This window comes from Dreissena polymorpha, chromosome 2 (genome assembly GCF_020536995.1).
Source record: "Dreissena polymorpha isolate Duluth1 chromosome 2, UMN_Dpol_1.0, whole genome shotgun sequence".
Classification (NCBI taxonomy): domain Eukaryota; kingdom Metazoa; phylum Mollusca; class Bivalvia; order Myida; family Dreissenidae; genus Dreissena; species Dreissena polymorpha.
This window is the reverse complement of record NC_068356.1, coordinates 124,096,299-124,117,242: the sequence shown is the minus strand read 5'-3', so window position 1 is coordinate 124,117,242 and position 20,944 is coordinate 124,096,299. Positions and strand designations below refer to the sequence as shown.

General features: G+C 35.5%; 1 protein-coding gene across 1 annotated transcript in view; it reads right to left on the bottom strand.

Moving 5' to 3' along the window:
* Positions 1 to 145: 145 nt before the first annotated feature.
* Positions 146 to 20,944, bottom strand: part of LOC127870053 (sushi, von Willebrand factor type A, EGF and pentraxin domain-containing protein 1-like) — a 40,997-nt gene continuing 20,198 nt past the window's right edge. Inside the window, exons 6-21 of the mRNA XM_052412713.1 lie at positions 15,361 to 15,612; positions 14,048 to 14,373; positions 13,046 to 13,192; positions 12,418 to 12,513; positions 11,106 to 11,342; positions 10,334 to 10,610; positions 9,587 to 9,668; positions 8,721 to 8,817; positions 7,674 to 7,847; positions 6,408 to 6,569; positions 5,547 to 5,708; positions 4,744 to 4,917; positions 2,577 to 2,647; positions 1,790 to 1,919; positions 974 to 1,137; positions 146 to 259 (exon numbers count right to left, since the gene is read on the bottom strand). Of these exons, the coding sequence (XP_052268673.1) occupies positions 146 to 259; positions 974 to 1,137; positions 1,790 to 1,919; positions 2,577 to 2,647; positions 4,744 to 4,917; positions 5,547 to 5,708; positions 6,408 to 6,569; positions 7,674 to 7,847; positions 8,721 to 8,817; positions 9,587 to 9,668; positions 10,334 to 10,610; positions 11,106 to 11,342; positions 12,418 to 12,513; positions 13,046 to 13,192; positions 14,048 to 14,373; positions 15,361 to 15,612 (2,665 nt within the window). The remainder of the gene's footprint in view (positions 260 to 973; positions 1,138 to 1,789; positions 1,920 to 2,576; positions 2,648 to 4,743; positions 4,918 to 5,546; positions 5,709 to 6,407; positions 6,570 to 7,673; positions 7,848 to 8,720; positions 8,818 to 9,586; positions 9,669 to 10,333; positions 10,611 to 11,105; positions 11,343 to 12,417; positions 12,514 to 13,045; positions 13,193 to 14,047; positions 14,374 to 15,360; positions 15,613 to 20,944) is intronic.

Below are 20,944 nucleotides of genomic sequence, written 5' to 3'. Positions count from 1 at the left end.
ACATCATATGAAACAGTCATATCACCCCTACAACTGCCCACAAGCCACACTAAATAACCTTAAATACTTAAGCAAATCATGGTTCCTGGTGCATACCTTTACGTCAGTGGCAAGAGTGGATTTGGTCTGCATGGTGCTGGGGTCATCAGGACACTTGAGGCAGCTGGTCTGGAACTGCTGGGGCTGGTAGTAGCCGATGGTCACAGTCTGTACATCCCGTGTCACCAACATTGCGGTAGGTTTCCAGCTGGGCATGTTCCTGCAAGCATGTGGGCACAATATGCGCAAGTAAAAATCAAATACAAACTACTGTTGTAAATCAGTCATATGGCTACTCGCTCTTTTGGCAGGGGTATGAAGTGGTACCAACATTTCTACTTTGTATATTCTTATTTCATTTTTGTTTTAAAATTTAAAACACATTTCTTTTAAAATTAAAATGTTCTATGATTAATCATAAACCCATAAAAAGGTAGAAATATATTATTTGTATCAATCTAAAATATCACCATTGGAGCTTCATAACACTGATTGAAAGTTCTTTGAGCTTGTATTGCACAAAAACAATTAAAAGAATACTACTTTCAACAAAATGCAAAATTTAAACAAAAGATATGTTTGTCAAGAAAAACACAATGCCCCCAATTGCGCAGTGAATAAAATTTCAATATATTATTTGGCAGGTTAAGTAATTATCTCCCTTTTAAGCTTATTACTTCCCTTGGATTGTATTTTATGACTTTTGACCTTGAAGGATGACCTTGAACTTTCACCACTCAAATGTGCAGCTTCATGAGATACACATGCATGCCAAATATCAAATTGCTATCTTCAATATTGCAAAAGCTATCGCAAAACTTTAACCAAGGTTAAAGTTTTGAGACAGAATGACAGACAGACAGGCCAAAAAACAATATGCCCCGATCATGCGATCCAGGGCATAAAAAGCAATATGAATTATAACTATACATACGGATGCTGCAGGCAGTACGGCTGGTTGAGGCCGTGCTAGGCGTGGTGTAGAGGGGATCACAGCTGTGCAGTTAGAGAACAGCCCTTCAGTGTTGTCTTTGTAGGAGCCTACAGCACACAGGAGACATGCTGACCCTACCTTCTCGTACCCACTGTCGCAGTAATCTGTAAGAAAAAAGAAAGGTGCCATACCTTATGTGGTTGACAAAAAACTAAATATGTGGTATAAATGCTTATGAGTGTATAACTACGCTCTGTGCAAAAGGGCTATTCTATTTTGTATTATTTCATTTAATAGTGATTTCAAGTTCAGTCAAAACAGATTCTCATCAACAAATGAGCATGTACATATGCATTCAATCCTGTACAAAGGACACTCATAGAAAGACATGATACACTGATCAAACATTGTTTTGCTAACACTTTCACAATCACTTAGAGACAAGATGAAAACAAAGAAAAATCTTATTCGACTACTAGTACATAAAAAGTCATCAGTAATTGCCACTTTGGAAAGGGGTATAATGAACATTTCAGTCCCATTCTGGGAAAACTGTGCTTAATGCATGTATGTTATGTGTTGTCTCAGATTGGCTTATGCAGTCTGCACAGGCTAATCGGACCGAGACTTCTTATAAATGAACAATTCCATAATAGTGGAAAGTGTCATACCTGATTAGCCTGTGCTGACTGCACAGGCAAATCTGGGACGACACTTTATACACAGTGCATTAAGCCCAGTTTTCCCAAAGCGAGGCTCATTCGTGGCATTCCTAAACCACTTACTTTCACAAGCAATCTGTGCTGTAGCCCCCACGGTGCGGGTGCTCCGTGAGGCTGGACACATCTACCACTCTCGCTCTCTGCAACATCCTGGTAGGATCCCAGAGCACACAGTACACAGCCGTCTGTGTGGGGTTTGGGAGACTGACCAATGGGACCTTGGTCTGGCAAATAAATTGTCAGACAATTTAAATGAACATAAATTTTGCACAAAAAAGGCCATAGCTACCATCAAATGGCCGAAATATACAATTGCACAAGTTCAAAAGCTGAAGAAATATGCTTAGCAGGTTACATCATTCCAGCTGATATATTTAGTTTGCATACAACACAAACATCCAGAAGACGGTCATATTAACGAGCAGATTGGTGGAAAAGGGCAAATCTTTATGCCCCTCTTTAACCCTCCCCACTTTGGAGCAAAGTAAAAATTGCTACATGTACAAATGCATATGCAACCAGAATAAAACCATACCTGCCTGTTTGCAGGCAATTCAGATTTTATGCTGATTGCTGCTCACCAATATCATAGGGTTTGAAATGAAGCATTAAATGTTGAGTCTATGGAGAAAGGTTTTAAATAGTTTATCTAATTTAATTTGATTTCTAAGGGACAACAAATGGGTAAAAATGCAAATCTGAGCGTAAAAGGGTTAAACAGGGGCACAAACACTACCCCGCTGTGACCACTAAAGTTTAATAGTTTATGAGACTAACAGATGGTGCAGTTTGTCTGTGAAGTGGCAGCTATACTGGTGGCCTCAGGTTGTTGGGACATGGTGTGCACAAGCCTTGAATGTCCACAACTGTTGTCCTTGTACTGGTCCCCTGGCACACGGCACACAGGTCTGGGCCTGAGTGGAGCTCACTTCATACCCAGACGGGCAGTAGACTGCAGACAGAGGAAAGAAAGCTCTGAGTCATGCCCTGACAAAGAGGTCATGCTCAGACAAAGAGGTTAAATGCATTCAATTTGCGTAAAGTGTCATCCAAGATTAGCCTGTGGTAGCAGTCCGCACAGGCTTGTCAGAGACAACACATTCCGCCAAAATTGCTGTTTGATTAGGCGAGACTTCCTTAAAACGAAAAATACCAATACGCCAAAAGTGTCATACCTGATTTATCTTTTATCTGTGACGAGCCTTCACACATATGCATTTAACCCCTTTATGTCAAAGTGCTGCTCAAAGTATTGTAAAAAACCATATCTGATCAGATAATAAGGTGCAGAGATAGCATGACATGGGGAATCTAGACTGACAGCTAAGGCCATATGATCTTGAAAGCAATCTTGGAAAATATGCACTAAAGCAATAATCTTCTGTAAAAGGTTGATGAAAATTACACCGTAACGATGGAGAAGTTTAAAAACAGATTTATTTTAAGTATTTATAAAAAAAGGGAAATAACTTCTTAAAAATAATACAAAACCATGAGAATAATCAGGAGCTGTTGCATTTAAATTATTTTTCTGTAAAAGTCATTCTGTAGACATGTAACACCATTTTCCTAGGATTTTACCTAGTGGCCTTTTATTGAACTCACCTGACCTAGAATCAACCTGGCCTACATATTGTTTAGATAAACATTCTGACCAAGTTTCCATCAAGATATAGTCAAACATCTTGGCCTTAGAGTGATAACAATGATTCATCAAGATATAGTCAACATCTTTGGCCTGTAGAGTGATAACAATCATCAAGATATAGTCAAACATCTTGGCCTTAGAGGTGATAACAATGATTCATCAAGATATAGTCAAACATCTTGGCCTGTAGAGTGATAACAATGATTCCTCAAGATATAGTCAAACATCTTGGCCTGTAGAGTGATAACAATCATCAAGATATAGTCAAACATCTTGGCCTGTAGAGTTGATAACAATGATCCATCAAGATATAGTCAAACATCTTGGCCTGTAGAGTGATAACAATCATCAAGATATAGTCAACATCTTGGCCTGTAGAGTGATAACAATCATCAAGATATAGTCAAACATCTTGGCCTATAGAGTGATAACAATGATTCCTCAAGATATAGTACAAACTCTTGTGCCTGTAGAGTGATAACAATGATTCATCAAGATATAGTCAAACATCTTGGCCTGTAGAGTGATAACAATCATCAAGATATAGTCAAACATCTTGGCCTGTAGAGTGATAACAATGATTCAGCAAGATATAGTCAAACAGCTTGGCCTGTAGAGTGATAACAATGATTCATCAAGATATAGTCAAAACATCTTGGCCTGTAGAGTGATAACAATGATTTTCTAAGAGTCACACCTGGTGACCTTGTTTTTTGGTCGAATGTCACATAGACACAAACCCAGCTTACATATTGTCATGAAAAATTTACTGATGAAGTTCTGACCAGACTTAGGGTGATCACATTAGCCCACCATGAGCACTTCTTGCTCAGGTGAGATAAAAAGGGAGATATTGACATTGATTGCATCGCTTTATAGAGATCATTTAACACACAAACTCAACTAAAACAAACTATAAAAGGTATTCCCACAATATCTTATTCCCTTGACATAATTAAAGCCTTTTTCTGCAGTCAGCGCAGGCTTATACGAGACCACAATTTCCGCCTAAACTAGCTTTGGGCTATCTGTAAACAAAATATACCATAAAAGGGGAAAGTACTGTCTTTGATTAGCCTGTGTAGATATTTAGATAATCAGATTTCCTGCACTTTAGCCCTTTCAGTGCAGGAACCAAATTTTGAAGGCCTTTGCAAACAGTTTGGATCCAGATGAGACGCCACAGAACGTGGCGTCTCATCTGGATCCAAACTGTTTGCTATTCTGATAGTATTCTTTGAAAAAAAATCGAAGAAAATGCTAATTTTAGAAATTCAACAGACGACATTTTAGCAGACGACAAATTTCCCAGCATGCAAAGGGTTTAGCACATGCATTCAGGCCAGTTTGCCAAAATGGGGCTCATTTACTCTTGGTTGATATTTTAAAAGCTGACTTACACAGGCAGTCCTGTTCCTTGCTGGACCCAGTACTGGTAGTTCTCCACATGGAGAAATTGCCATTGCCACATGGCTTACACTGGTCTTGCCAAGTCTCATTCTGGTAGTAGTTTAGAGGACATGGCTGACATGTATTATCACTACTTCTTCTGTAGTTACCAGATGTACAAGCAGCTTGAAAAATATGGAAATATACATTTAAATTATTATATATTTTGCAACAATTGTATAATATAAGCAGATTGTAAGCCTTAAAACAAAAACATAAACATGCTTATTCAAAATGTTTTCTGACATTGTAGCTTTGGTTGTTTTGTTACTATAAATGTCAATTAAAATTCTGTCTTCAAATATCCTTATAAAGATCAAAATTGTATACATGAATTTCGGACACCAATTTAAGATTTAAATACATATTAATCATTCACAGATCAATGTTTTGTTTATCCATCTGAAAACAATATTTTTTTTATGATTGGTTGCAGAATTGATCGCTGATAATTGATCATTGTCAAGCAAAAATGGGTCTAATGATATGTGCAGAAAGTATAGATCAAGCCTGGAAATCTGAGCGGGATGTGCAGGCTGGTCTGGAGCTTTCCTGGCTGCATAATTGGCATAAGACCCATTTTTGCATAACATAGGCCAAATGTTTTTGTAAATATTTTAATTGCATCAAGTTTACCATATTCATGATGACTACAAAATGAAAGGAAAACCTGACATCCTCCAGTAACCAGTTTCAGATTTGGATTCTGTCACAAATTTCTTACATGCATGCCAGTTATGTGAAACAAACTTACTGATACTGCAGGCGTCCGCAGATCTTGAGGCAATAGCAGCTGTTATTTTTCCTGTAGGACAGTTCATGCAGACTCGTGACTCAGTCGCGTTTCTGTATTGACCAATCAGACATGGCGTGCAGTTGTTGGGACCAGAGAGTTGGTAACCGCTTTCACACTGACCTGCAATTCATTGCATGGAAAAGATAGAACCAAAATCAACAAAGATGTCTTCAGTAATAAAAGAAGTCATCACATCAAAATCTTGTTGCTTAATGAAATATGTTAGATTGTTGAAATTGGTAAAACACATCTTGACGAAACATGTGTCCATTAAGTTTGAAATAAAGAAAGTTACAATTTTATATTTTTTACTTATTGCTATGCTATGCTTTGAATTGACAGTCCTTAGATGATTACCAAAGTTTATTCATTGGTATTTGCTTTTAACTTAAGCTGTGTCTTGTTTTTTGTTTTGATATATGGTAATTGGTCATTTGACTCAAATTAAGGACCTTAAAATGATGATCAGAATCATCTCTTTCTAATGCAACTGGACTGTCACTTAAATATTGAAGATCAAGTAATCACCAATTCAAACCAGCACCTTATATCATAATGCTACATGCAAAATAACACTATAATCTTTAAAAGCAAGACATTGAAATCCATAAGCCACTCTAGAATTTATATTTCAAAAACAAACAAACAAATCTTTTGTAATGTGTTTCATCCCATATTCATTAATATTCTTAATATAGAATAAGCAATACCAATGACAAAGGCGATATCCATAAATTATGTTTCTGATAATGATAAACAGTTTGGTAAAGAAGACATTTCCAGATAATATTTGGATTGATACAACAAAGGGTCCCCTACTAGAGCACTGGCTGTCTGACGTGGATCCTTCATTCTCCGTTGTGAAGCTTGGTCCGCACCACTTGCAGTAGAACTGACCCATGAGGTCCTGGTAGTAACCAATCTTACACGGCATACATTTGTCCAGATCATTATTAAAATAATGACCAACTTGGCAGATGGCTGCAAAAAGAATTAGGTACCACAATTTCAACATAGTACGGAAAGTAATTTATGATGTGAGAAATATGCTTCATAGTTCATTTTATAGCACATGGCTCATTGCCTATGGAAGTCACAGTTAAAATCTTCTAATGACTTCATTACTTTTTTTCCACTTCTATGCATAAACTTGGGTACTTATTGTTAAACAAGAGATGTGCTTGTCAGAAACACAATGCCCCCTAATGCGCCGCTTTGATTTGTTTTGTACCTTTGACCTTGAAGGATGACCTTGACCTTTCACCACTCAAAATGTGCAGTTCCATGAGATACACATGCATGCCAAATATCAATCGCTATCATCAATATTGTAAAAGTTATGACCAAGGTTAAAAGTTTTGGTTCAAGTTTTGGGACACACACACACACAGACACATACAATGACAGACAGGCCAAAAACAATATATCCCTGATCATTCGATCTGGGGGCATAAAAAATCATAAATATTGAGACAAATAAGTAACTGTTTTTACTTTTATTTAAAAGTCCTATATGATGCTGTTTCATTTCTCGAAAATATTATGGCTCTTTGTACTTTTGAAAAAAAAATCGAAGAAAATGCTAATTTTAGAAATTCAGATGACAACATTTTAGCAGACAACAAATTTCCCAGCATGCAAAGGGTTAACTGACAACACATACATAACAAAATGATAACACAAAGTAGATATTGTGACAGCAAGCTTCTACAAGGCTGTGCAGCCAGATTGTTAGCTCCACAGACATAGTACGCTAAACTATGGGAAAACTGAGCTTTATACCTGTGTGTTAAGTGTCATCACAGATTAGCCTGTGCTTATCAGGGACGCCATTTTCTGTCTAGACTGGATTTGGTATAGAAAAGACTTTCTGGATTTGATTTAGAAGAGACTTTCTTGAAAACAAAAAATCCATGAAAGCGGAAAGTGGCAATATTGATTATCATGTGTGGATTGCACAGACTTATCTTGCATGACACTTTTACACACTTGCATTAAGCCCAGTTTTCCCTTAACGTGGCTCAATAACACGTGAAATCCATGCTCATGCTAAAATTGGCTGATAAAAATTCCCCACACTCCTACCTTTGCACATGGAGGCCTGGTATTCCCCAGTCATTTCTGTTGTAGTACCAGCAGGACATTCTTTACAAGCCTTCTGTTTAAAATTATCCTGGTATTGGCCCAGGGGGCAATCTTCACAGATGGCAACACCAGTTTCATTGTTGTACCGGTAAACGTTTCCAAGGCCACACTCCACTAAAATACAGATGCTTCCAACATTAAATAGTATTTATTTTTAAACACTTGAAATCTTTTAAACATGTGATTGATTTTATATAACAATTGCCTTAGTTAATTGCAAATGAGCTTTCCTCTTTTTACTGAAAGAAACATATTACATAGTAATGAATATCAACATTACATTTAATCTCATTAACACTTAGAAACGTATTTTGACGCATTTGTAGTCAAATAGAAAGTTTAATATAATTTGTTTTAAAGTTTAAAGGCTTCATTTCCAACCCTTAGATACTGATGAGCAGCAAACAGCATAAAATCTTAATAGACTGCGAGTTACTCTCAGGCTGTTCTTGTTATATGCTGTTTGCACATAGCCCTTTTTACTTTGCTTTTGAGTGGGAAAGGATTAAGTCAGGTATGCCCATGTAAAATGCATTGAATTATATTTTCAGGATTCCAGCTCTTAGGGCAAACTTTTTTAGGCCATACATTTTATTTCAGCTTTGAATAAAAGACTAGTTGGCCAGTGAAATAAGAACACAATTATATAACAGGGATTTTATTTATTTATTTGTACCTAGTGAAATTAAGGGTAGGTACTCCCATATAATTAAAGATATAAGTCCTGCTCAGCAATGGGGTGTTTGTTCATGTGTGTAAAGATTCATCCTAGATTAGCATGTGATGTCTTATTTGGGTTGATACTATAGACTTTACATGTATTTTTCCTTGGGAAGATCCCCAGGAAGGAAGGAGCGGACTGCACAGGCGGATCTGTCATCACACTTAACACACATGCATTCAGCCAAACTTTACAAGCGCGTGGCTCATATGAAAATGTTGGCTTTATGGCATTCAAGTAAAAAAAAACATCATAATAATGCTCACCGCACCCGCCGTCCAGTAGAACTTCATACTCAGGACAGATTAGGGTCGGGTCAATCACAAAGCTCTGGGGAAGAATGTCCGCGTTGGCAATTGTTGACTACACAAACAAAAAATACATGTTCAAGGAAGCAGTACATTGGCAATTGTTGACTATACAAACACAAAGTACATGTTCAAGGAAGCAGTACATTGGCAATTGTTGACTATACAAACACAAAATACATGTTCAAGGAAGCAGTACACTGGCAATTGTTGACTATACAAACACAAAGTACATGTTCAAGGAAGCAGTACATTGGTAATTGTTGACTATACAAACACAAAGTACATGATCAAGGAAGCAGTACATTGGCAATTGTTGACTATACAAACAGAAAGTACATGATCAAGGAAGCAGTACATTGGTAATTGTTGACTATACAAACACAAAGTACATGTTCAAGGAAGTAGTACATTGGCAATTGTTGACTATACAAACAGAAAGTACATGATCAAGGAAGCAGTACATTGGTAATTGTTGACTATACAAACACAAAGTACATGATCAAGGAAGCAGTACATTGGCAATTGTTGACTATACAAACACAAAGTACATGATCAAGGAAGCAGTACATTGGCAATTGTTGACTATACAAACACAAAGTACATGTTCCAGGAAGCAGTACATTGGCAATTGTTTACTATACAAACACAAAGTACATGATCAAGGAAGCAGTACATGTACATCAATCACACCAAGTAACACATTTTTATCACAATTGTGTTCTTTTAGTTAAAACAAAGAGTAAATTTGTTAGAAATAGAGACTTTTCACAAAGAAAATATTAATAAAGCTCATTAAACGAATACAGTAAATAAGTGCTCACCGAAAAATCGAATACTTTTGCACCAAGTGCAAAGTATGTGAAGAAATCTTGGACTGATAACGTCTCACCATCCAGACTAGTTCTACAATGTAATAAACAAGATTATTTCAACTTGGTCAATCATTAACTGCTTAGCTGTTCACAATAGTACAAAGAAACAAGAGGGCCTGAAAGGCCTTAAGTCGCTCACCTGAGATAACAAGATATTATTGGGACAAATCTTCTGACCAAGTTTCATGAAGATTGGAAAATAAATGTGGCCTCTAGAGTGTTAACAAGATTTTACTATAGCCATATATTGCCATATCAGGAAAAATGCCCCGCCCCTTGGCAGCCAGCTTTCAAGCAAACATAACCCTTTTCGAACTCATCCAAGATATCATTGAGACCAATTTTCTAACCAAATTTCATGAAGATTGGAAATCAATAAATCAATGTGACCTCTTGAGAGTTAACAAGGCAAATGTTGACGCAGCACAACAGACGACAGACAAAAGGCGATCACAAAAGCTCACCATGAGCACGTTGTGCTCAGATGAGCTAAAAATGATTGATATCATAAAAGAGGATGATTAATAGCCCTTTAGAGTCCCTAATAAATAACATGACCCTAATAATGCAACCCCTGACCATTTAATTTTTTTTATCGATTATTATATTTTATTAGGTTAAACGGTGAAAAATAAATACATACTTAATGTAAATCTGTGACTGTAGTGGGCTACTCAATGTACTGTTTGCACTTACTGAGTTGGAATGTTGCCCAATTTAATGACAGCCAGTACCCTGGCATACACAACTTGTCGCTTCCTTCTCCCTGCCGAGAAACCACTGCATGTGATTGTTACATCAATGTCCGAGCAATCACTCATCTTGCAAAGATCACCTTGGTAAATAAGATCCAGCTTACTAACTTCTTGTTTCAACAACTGGATGAGGTTGACTTTGACCGATTCACAAGCACCTGTTGTCAGATTGTACTCAAGATGCAACGTAATTTTGCCCTGTGGTTTAGGCTTCACCGCTGAAATTAGGAAAACACTAGTGAGCACATTTTTTAATAATCTAAATCAACAAAAAAATGTTGAAATTGTAAAAAATGTAAGCGTTGACCAATGCATGTTTTGTTTTATTATTGTTTTTAGAGTTTTATGGCAATCATTGCTTATTTTGAGATTCCTCATTTTTGAGTTGTTATCAGCCTAATGAACAACAGAATGCACCATGCTATACTCAAATATAAGAACTTAAATTAAAACTAAGCTCGAACATGACTTACTTACAGAATACCATGGCTCAGAAGCAATGTTGAATGCATTTCTAAATATAACATTTTTATGAATATTGCTGAGGTGTACATTTCTAACATCACGAGAAAGAGCTCAATTTTAAACATTCAAACTGTTGTCCATTTCTAGAAGGTCTTAAATATGTCATTCATATTCATAAAAAAGAATGAAAAAATTATCAGACCTGTTTTAAGAAAATAATTTCAGCAAATCAAACATTGAGAATATACCTCCGCATGATGGATATCTGAACTTCCTAAAAGGCTTCACATTATTCCAAGTTCCATACGGGTCACAAGTAAATGTCTTTGGATGCTCTCTGTCAGTCTTATAATTCACAACCGTAGGTGTGTTAGTGTTATAGCATCCAATAGTGCGACCATGGCGAACCACACCAGTCAAAGGGTCTGTAGCATTGGAGAACTGGAAGCCACCAAATGGGTCCGGGGGTGAATTGCACCGGAAGGCTGGACAAACAAATTAAATATGCATCACTTCTATTGTTTCAGTTATTATAGCGCTTTCCAATCAAAATTAATTTTGCAATACTGTGAGAAAAGTATAAAAGAATGTAACAGAAACAAAGCTAGCCCTGATATCACAACACTGGTGCTGTTGATTTGCATGTTTTTTAAAGCCCAAATTAAACAAGGAATATAGCTTATGAGTTTTGGCTGCAAATAATTGCTTTGCAGGGGTTTTTCAGCACTGTCTGCGCCTCCGGACAACGGAGGCACTCCCAAAGCAAACGGACCCGATCCCAAACCGAAATTATTTAAAAAAAATCCCAATTTCAAAAAAAAAAAAAAAGAATTTTTTTTTTTTTTTTTTTTTTTTTTTAAGAATGAAGTGTCTTATAACTTTGGTCAAAAATATTTGCTGTAAGGTTTTGACTGTTCAGTTCTTATCACAGAGTGTAACTGTAACTGAAAAACAAAACTGCAGTAATTGAATTAACGTTGAACATGCCCAATATTGCATCTGTTTACATAAAGAAGACAAAATAACCAAATAAAAACAAATTTATTTGTTAAACCACTGAATTATTTAAGCATGATTAATTCACATTTTTTTCCCAAATGAGCTGTTTCATCAAAGCAAAAATTCCCAAAATGACCAATTTCGTCGATAAAAAATTCCCAATTTGGTCAGACTCCTTTTCCCAAAATAGGCAGAAAAACCCCTGCTTTGAAATAGCTAAATATATCTATATTTTCATATAATAATTTTATCCTTCACAACTTAAGGTTTAGAAAAGCACACATTTCAACTTAACCCATTTATGCCTAGCGTCTAGAAAAAAGGCCTTGGCAAACAGCGTAGAACCAGATGAGACGCCACATGATTCAGCGTCTCATCAGGGTCTGCGCTGTTTGCTTCAAGGAATTTCTGTAAGAAATATTCTTAATATAGAAATAAATATATTGGACATCCCTAATTTTGGAAATAAATTGATCCAATTTAGAAGGATGGGAGAGTCCACTAGGCATAAATGGGTTAAACTGATAACTTAAGATGTTTGTTTGACAGCATATTACTTACGCTGCACATAAAAGCTGAAGTGGCAGTAAGCTGAGTTTCCTGAGCCGTCGCTGCCAACGTAGATAACTTCATATTTTCCCCAGGTATATGCTTTGCCTACAATCACATTCATTAGGTTAACACAGAAAGACTTCAATAAAAATGTTTTATTCTAATGAAATTCAAAGAACACACACTTCAAAGTTAACTACATGCATGCTTTGATATATATTTGTACAAGAGGCACTTTACACAAATATTCTTCTTTGTTACATTGTTACATACTGTTGCAAAACTTTCGAGCATTAGATTCTAAATTACTATTACAATATATTTTTGTTACTCAATAATTGTCAACAAAACCATGTAAACATTTTTACTCTTGCAATTCGACCCGGATATTGAATATGAACATATTTGTTAAACAAATATTATCTTTTTTTTAATGTTAACAAGAAAGAAAATCTCAGAGCTAGCTGGGCATTAGGAAAAATATCGCAAAATTCTGACAACATTGCTACAAATCGACAACTCAAGTCAACAAAGTTGGTTGCTTTTACATATGTGGTAGACATACAGACCATGAACCAGTATAAAACAGAAGAGTAGATTGTGAACAATGTTTTCTAGTTAGTAATTAGCTATCAACCTTTTAAGTTGTCATTGCCCTGGTGCACCTTTCCTGCCACTCCAAGGTTGTCAAAGGTGGGATCGACCCACGTAACAGTCTTGATTCGATCCTCAGCGTACACTGTGAAATCTTTCGGACAGTTTTGAGCACTTGGGCGTGACATTGCTGCAATAGAGAGTGAGGTTGGAATTGAAAATATAAACAAGAGATGTGTTTGTCAGAAAAACAATGCCCCCTAATGCGCAGCTTTTCTTTTACCTTTGACCTTGACCTTTCACCACTCAAAATGTGCAGCTCCATGAGATACACTTGCATGCCTAATATCAAGTTGCTATCTTCAATATTGCAAAAGTTACTGCAAAACTTTAACCTTGGTTAACGTTTTGTGACACACACATACAATGACTGACTGACAGACAGACAGGCCAAAAACAATATACCCCTGATCTTTTGATCCAGGGGCATAAAAAATGAATTGGGAATAGGTACGCTTTCACGATAGACAAAGCTTCTCGTTCTTAAAATATCAATGATTGTTTTATTCCATTATTGTTCTATCAGTTACGAATTAACATCCTATCTAATAAATTTTGGTGTGCGTTTTTAATACAGCAAACATCTCAGTATAGTGACTTAATTTGATGTGTGAGTTTGTTTTCAACCCTTTTCTTTCATTTTCTTTTGAAAGGAAGACACAAAAAAGAAATTTATAGGAAACCAGGTAAGTGTCAAACACATGTACATTTATTTGCTCAGCATAACATTCTGGACCACACGCCCAGGCTGTGGTTAAGCTTTTGTAAGCCTCACTAAATAAGATTATCTGAATTCAACATTAAACTTTGTATTCTCTATAAACAAAGACAACACAAAAACACCTTCTGAGGACAACACCAAATGAATAGGTATGCATATTTTGTATATAAAAAAAATAGCACATATCATCAAGTGCAATTCAAAATCACTTTACACAAAAAAACTTGAAATAACCTTTGAATATAAAATTGAGAATTAATTAACCTGAGAAGTATCCGCAAGGAGGCGACCTGTTAGGGACAGAGCACCTATCTCCCTTTGCTTCTGAGGGAATTATCCTGCTGACACCGCTATCAAATTTATACTCGTTCCAGACCAAAATAACATTGGTTAGCTGGGCATTATCTTCAAAAATGTTACGAGGGACCGCAAAGTTGTACGAAATTTCTCCGGCGACGCCACTCGAACTTGCAAATGTGAGTTCCCGTTTGTAAATGTTGATCTGGCTCACGTATCCACGGAAACTGTCAGCTCCACCGATGCAGATGTGATCTTCATTGTCAAACTCACAGCCTAACACAACCCACATTCTGGGGAGTAAGAAACAGAATATGTATTTGTACATATAGGCAATTCAATGTATTATACTGATGGTATGCCAGTTGAGTGTAACTTTTTTCTATTTGATAAAAAAGAAGATTAATCACCTTCATTTTAATTGTATAATTCATTAATAAACAAATAATACTCAAAAAGTCAATAAACAAGAATTACAAAAGCAGAGTTTAAAAGTTATAGAATAAACTTAAAAATGAAAGAATCAATTATTGTTTTCTTAAAACAATTTTAGAAATCAAGCAAGAGTTGTGTTTGTCAGAAACACAATGCCCCCTAATGCGCCGCTTTTTTTCGTTGACCTTTAACCTTGAAGTATGACCTTGACCTTTCACCACTAAAAATGTGCAGCTCCATGAGATACACATGCATGCCAAATATTAAATTGCTATGTTCAATATTTAAAAAGTTATTGCAAAACTTTACTGTACAGTTAAGTTTTGGGACTTATTTTTTTTACCTTTGACCTTGAAGGATGACCTTGACCTTTCACCACTCAAAATGTGCAGCTCCATGAGATACACATGCATGCCAAATATCAAATTGCTATGTTCAATATTACAAAAATTATTGCAAAACTTTACTGTACAGTAAAGTTTTGTGACAGAATGACAGACAGAAAGAAAGAAAGACAGGCCAAAAACAATATACCCCCGATCTATTTATCCTGGGGCATAAAAATTACATACTTATTAATAACACATCATGATTCCTCGAACAGTGATTTTGTTTTTTTAATATCAGGACAAACGAATGCTGAATGACTGACCAATACATTAGAAATCTAAATGATTCTTTAAAACACAAACACAAATCTACTCTTGAATAAAACAGGATATGACATGACCAAAAATAATTGCTAATATTGTGTCTAAACACAAGAGGACACTGAAAGAAACACTGCAACATTGCTCAGAAACAAAAAACCCTCTTTAATATTTTAAGCTTTTGCAAGTTTTTACCTGAAACCGTTGTTGTTGACCTTGAGACTGGAAATGTCTACCGTCTTCTCAGGCTGATGGTAAACAGTGTCCAGGTACAGCCTCATAGCCTTGGAGACCATGTTGAAGTTCAGTGTGATATAGTGCCAGTTGCCATCATTAACTTGCACGGTACGAGACAGCTCGTGTTGAATGATGGTTCCATTTGGAAGGTGAATTTTCACGCCAAGTTCATTGAATTCCAAGAATTTCTTGGCTGTCTCAAGCCGGTCACTATAATATTAAACAAGAGCTGTCTGAAGACAGTGTTCTCAACTATTTTTGCTTTATTTTGGCTTTTTTTCCTAAACCAAACTGTTTTTACCGTAGTCAAATTATGTTAGCCATCAAGTTTTTAAAATCTTTTCTAATTTGCAAAATGTCCTGTGATATTCAAAAACCTTGATTTTGATTGGAAGCTGTTATCTATATTAACTTACAGTGACGTAGACTGTTCACTTTAACCCAATGAGCCAGAAATGCAAACATAAATGAACTGTACAATGTATGTAAGCTTGCATCCCATTAATTCAATCATTCTTCAGATATGAAGATTCCCACCACACCCAAGTGAAAACCATGGAAATAAGAATCTCTGTATAAAGTTTCATTACAAAAGCTCTATTTGTTTTCAAGCCATTGAGTACAAACAATTATTCAACAAGAGCACCGCCTTGCAGGTGCAGACCGCTCATTTTAAAGGTGTAGGGACCTATCTCAATTTCAATCACAAAGGGTGGAGTGGAGAGGGGTGTTTAGTGTGGGGGTGTGGTCATTTATTACATTTTCTTCCAAAAATGCAAAAAAAATGCAAAAAAAAATGAATTTTTTTTTTGGGGGGGGGGGGGGGGATTCTTGGGTGGGATAATTGGACAGTATTTCAAAAATAAAATAATAAAAATAAATATTTGTGTTTTTAAACCATGTTTGAAAAAAAAAAGTGATGTGTTTGTCAGAAACACAATGCCCCCTATTGCGCCGCTTAAAAAAAAATTGTTTGTTATTTTTTACCTTTGACCTTGAAGGATGATCTTGACCTTGAACTTCCACCACTCAAAATGTGCAGCTTTATGAGAAGGCCGCTTTGATTTTTTTTTTAATTTTGACCTTTGACCTTCAAGAATGACCTTGACCTTGAACTTCCACCACTCAAAATGTGCAGCTTCATGATAACGCTGCTTTGATTATTTTTTTTGAGCTTTGACCTTGAAGGATGACCTTGACCTTGAAGGATGACCTTGACCTTGAACCTACACCACTCAAAATGTGCAGCTTCATGATAACGCTGCTTTGATTATTTTTTTGACCTTTGACCTTGAAGGATGACCTTGACCTTGAAAAATGACCTTGACCTTGAACTTGCACCACTAAAAATGTGCAGCTTCATGATAATGCCGCTTTGAAATTTTTTATTTGTTTTTTGACCTTTGACCTTGAAGGAAGACCTTGACCTTGAAGGATGACCTTGAACTTCCACCACTCAAAACGTGCAGCTTCATGAGAAAGACGCTTTGAATTAAAAAAAAAATTACCTTGAAGGATGACCTTGACCTTGAACTTCCACCACTCAAAATCTATTCGAACGTGGACGGAGTCAATTGTGGTATGTCAGGTAAGAGTTGTTTTGTTAAAGAATCAATCGAATCTAATCATAAATAAAGAAGTTATAGCAATTTTGGCAAAATTTAATAATTTGACCTTGGGAGTCAAGGTCATTCAAAGGTCAAGGTAAAATTCAACTTGCCAGGTACAGTACCCTCACGATAGCATGAAAGTATTTTAAATTTAAAAGCAATAGCCTTGATACTTTAAAAGTAAAGTGGATCTAAACACAAAATGTAACCATATATTCAAAGTTACTAAGTCAAAAAAGGGCTATAATTCTGTAAAAATAACAACCAGAGTTATGCAACTTGTCCTTAACTGTCCTCTTATGATAGTTTGCGAGTGTTCCAAGTATGAAAGCAATATCTATGATACTTTAGGAGTAAAGTGGACCAAAACACAAAACTTTACCAAATTTTCAAGTATAAAGGGCCCATAATTCCGTCAAAATGCCAGAGTTACATTACTTTGCCTGCATAGTCCCCTTACGATAGTTAGTATGTGTTGCAAGTATGAAAGCAATGGCTTTGATACTTTAGGAAAAAAGTGGACCTTTACACAAAACTTAACAAAATTTTCGATTTTCTAAGTTTAAAAAGGGCACATAATTCTGTCAAAATGCCAGTCAGAGTTACGTAACTTTGCCTGCACAGTCCCCTTAGGATAGTTAGTAAGTGTTGCAAGTATGAAAGCAATGGCTTTGATACTTTAGGAAAAAAGTGGACCTAAACACAAAACTTAACCAAATTTTCAATTTTCTAAGTAAAAAAAAAAAGGGAACATAATTCTGTCAAAATGCCAGTCAGAGTTACATAACTTTGCCTGCACAGTCCCCTTATGATAGTTAGTATGTGTTGCAAGTATGAAAGCAATGGCTTTGATACTTTAGGAAAAAAGTGGACCTTTACACAAAACTTAACAAAATTTTCAATTTTCTAAGTTTAAAAAGGGCACATAATTCTGTCAAAATGCCAGTCAGAGTTACGTAACTTTGCCTGCACAGTCCCCTTAGGATAGTTAGTAAGTGTTGCAAGTATGAAAGCAATGGCTTTGATACTTTAGGAAAAAAGTGGACCTAAACACAAAACTTAACCAAATTTTCAATTTTCTAAGTAAAAAAAAAGGGCACATAATTCTGTCAAAATGCCAGTAAGAGTTACATAACTTTGCCTGCACAGTCCCCTTATGATAGTTAGTAAGTGTTGCAAGTATGAAAACAATAGCCTTGATACTTAAGGAATAAAATGGACCTAAACACAAAACTTAACGGAAATTTTCAATTTTCTAAGTATAAAAAGGGCACATAATTCTGTCAAAATGCAAGCCAGAATTATCTTACTTTGCCTGCCTAGTCCCCTCATGATAGTAAGCAATTGTACCAAGTTTGAATGCAAAAGCATTGATACTTAATTAGAAAGTGGACCTAAACGCAAAACTTAACCCGACGCCGACGCCAAGGTGATGACCATAGCTTTTTTTTTTTCAAAAAATAGATGAGCTAATAACAACTAACAATACACATGGTCTTTGGCCTCACACATCCCAACACATGATATTTAGATTTAGATGTAAGATATTGATGTGCAAATTTTCTATACTAAAGCTCTGCCTGATATTGAGCAGTTGAGCCAATACCCTTGACATATATTTACTAACAGTGACCTTGACCTCTTCTGAAATTACAAGTGCAGTTTTGATGCAAACCATCTATGTTAAAAAATACATGACAATAATTTTACTTGTTTTTCTTTACTTAGCAGAATCCAGTTTTCTATATTTAAAAGCAGTGACATTAACCTTGCATTAACCTTGACTTAAGAGGTATGGATATAAGTTATTTAACGTAGGTTTCCACGTATAGCACGCAGTGTTTTACCTCCAAAATTCACATTAAAAAGCTGGTGCACGCTATACATTGAAACAACGCTATCCTGGCTGCTAAATTGGTAAAAAATAATTTGTGTAATCGTAAATAATCAAAATGGCCGCCATGTTTTTTTCCAGAAAACTACCACCCTATAATCGTACAGACTGAGGAGCCATTGTCAAAACAACAAGAAGTCGCTACTGGTAGATATGAATGCGGTAGAAATAGTTTTGGTCAAAAATAAATTTGTTTGAATAAACTTGCGGACATTTCTTTGTGTTTTTACACTTCTTTATTGATGAATTCCGATGGGGATTGTTGTCGACATTCCAGAGAGCAGGCAAGGGTTGGTGCGAACGAGGTCTTTTTTGCGGGTAACGGTAGGTGTGAAAGAGGGTCATTTTGCACTTTGTAATTGGCAAATGTTATTGAGTAATATGTGCCACGACTTGTTAAGACGCTAATTGACATTTGAGACATTAACCCATGCTCCTAATCATAATGACGCTTCCTATTTTGAATGCTTAATTAAGCTTTCCAATGCCCCGGATTATTGGATTGTTCAATACTAAAATGGCAGCCATTTTCGGTCCGATTTGGTGGTTTTATTGTCTTTAAATATTTTTTTCTCCATTTTTGCATTTAAAAAAACAGCCTGCGTGCTATACACAGGAGCACGCTATACGTGGAAACCTACGGTATTTTTATTTACAATGAACTTGACCTTGGGGGGTATGGGTAATTATAATATGGGGCATATACGTTTCTTAAATTTAACCTGTCCCCCAGTTTAGACTTGGGGACATAAAAATGGCCCCTTATTTTCAACAAATTTCAATCTAGAGTTTCCCGACATAATTGCCTGTGGGGGAATTAATTAAGAGAAAGACATTATTTTAATTTATATGAAATCACTCAAGCAATTTCTGAGAAACCAGTTTACTGAAAAACATAAAACTTATTCACACGCCAATATTGACGCCAATGCTTGGTGAGTAAAATAGATTGCCTTTTCTTCAAAAAGTCAAACTAAAAACTACTTGTGTTCTTCAAAATAAATTTGGTAAATATTGAAAAAATTAGTTTTTTTTACACTAAATGTCAAACATCCATTTCCATCAATATTTGGTGCAAAAGTTCTAGCAATTGAAGTCATATATTCAATCAATCTATATATACTGGTTATGTACGTAATTCCGGCCTATACGTTAAAAATCGGCCACCTGTGTAAAATCATTTTCATGATCTTATCGCACATATTTTGTTTTTATTTAGAAAAATCAACATGAAAACCATCCCCACTCTCAATATTTTGCAAATGTAAGAACCATGTCACTGTAAACTTTTGTGTTAAAATGTCACAAATATAGCAGGACATATTTGGCTCATGGGGAAAGTGATGTCATCATTAGTTGCAACAATTATATTCATATAAGAAACAAATATATTTGATAAAATTATTTTTATTTTATCTAATAAACTTTAATTAAAGTTTTACCAATTAATTGTACAAAAACTTATATTCAAAACATACGAATCAGAACCTAAATATAAATCTTTAATATTTGAATTACCTCCCTTTATAAGAATATTGCTAGATTACATGTTTTAATATTATATATAAGCGTTTACTAACAATCAACACTGAAGTCAACTTTTCAAACAAAATGTGTTTACTTTTTAAGCTATGTTTCAAAAAATGTATTAAACACATTCAAAACAAATATTTTTTAATGAATTAGCAGTTTCCCATTGTTTATATTTATTAAAATAGGTAGGGGGAGTAACTGGTATAATAATTTCGCATTTATTTTAAATTTCAAGTCAAAAATTTTAATAGTATAAACATTGATTAATACTCTGAAATTGAGGAAATTAGTCCAAGTCCAAGTCCAAAATTTATTGCATAAACATTATACAATGTCAAAGCACAACAAATAATATCGACATGGAGAAGTACACAGTCAACAGAACATACAACAGAGTACTGGTCATGTACGTAATTCCGGCCACTTTTGGACTATTTAAGAAAAATCTTTAGTGTAAGGCAACTGGTTGAAACTAAACTTCACATATATAATCCTGGGTTCAAAA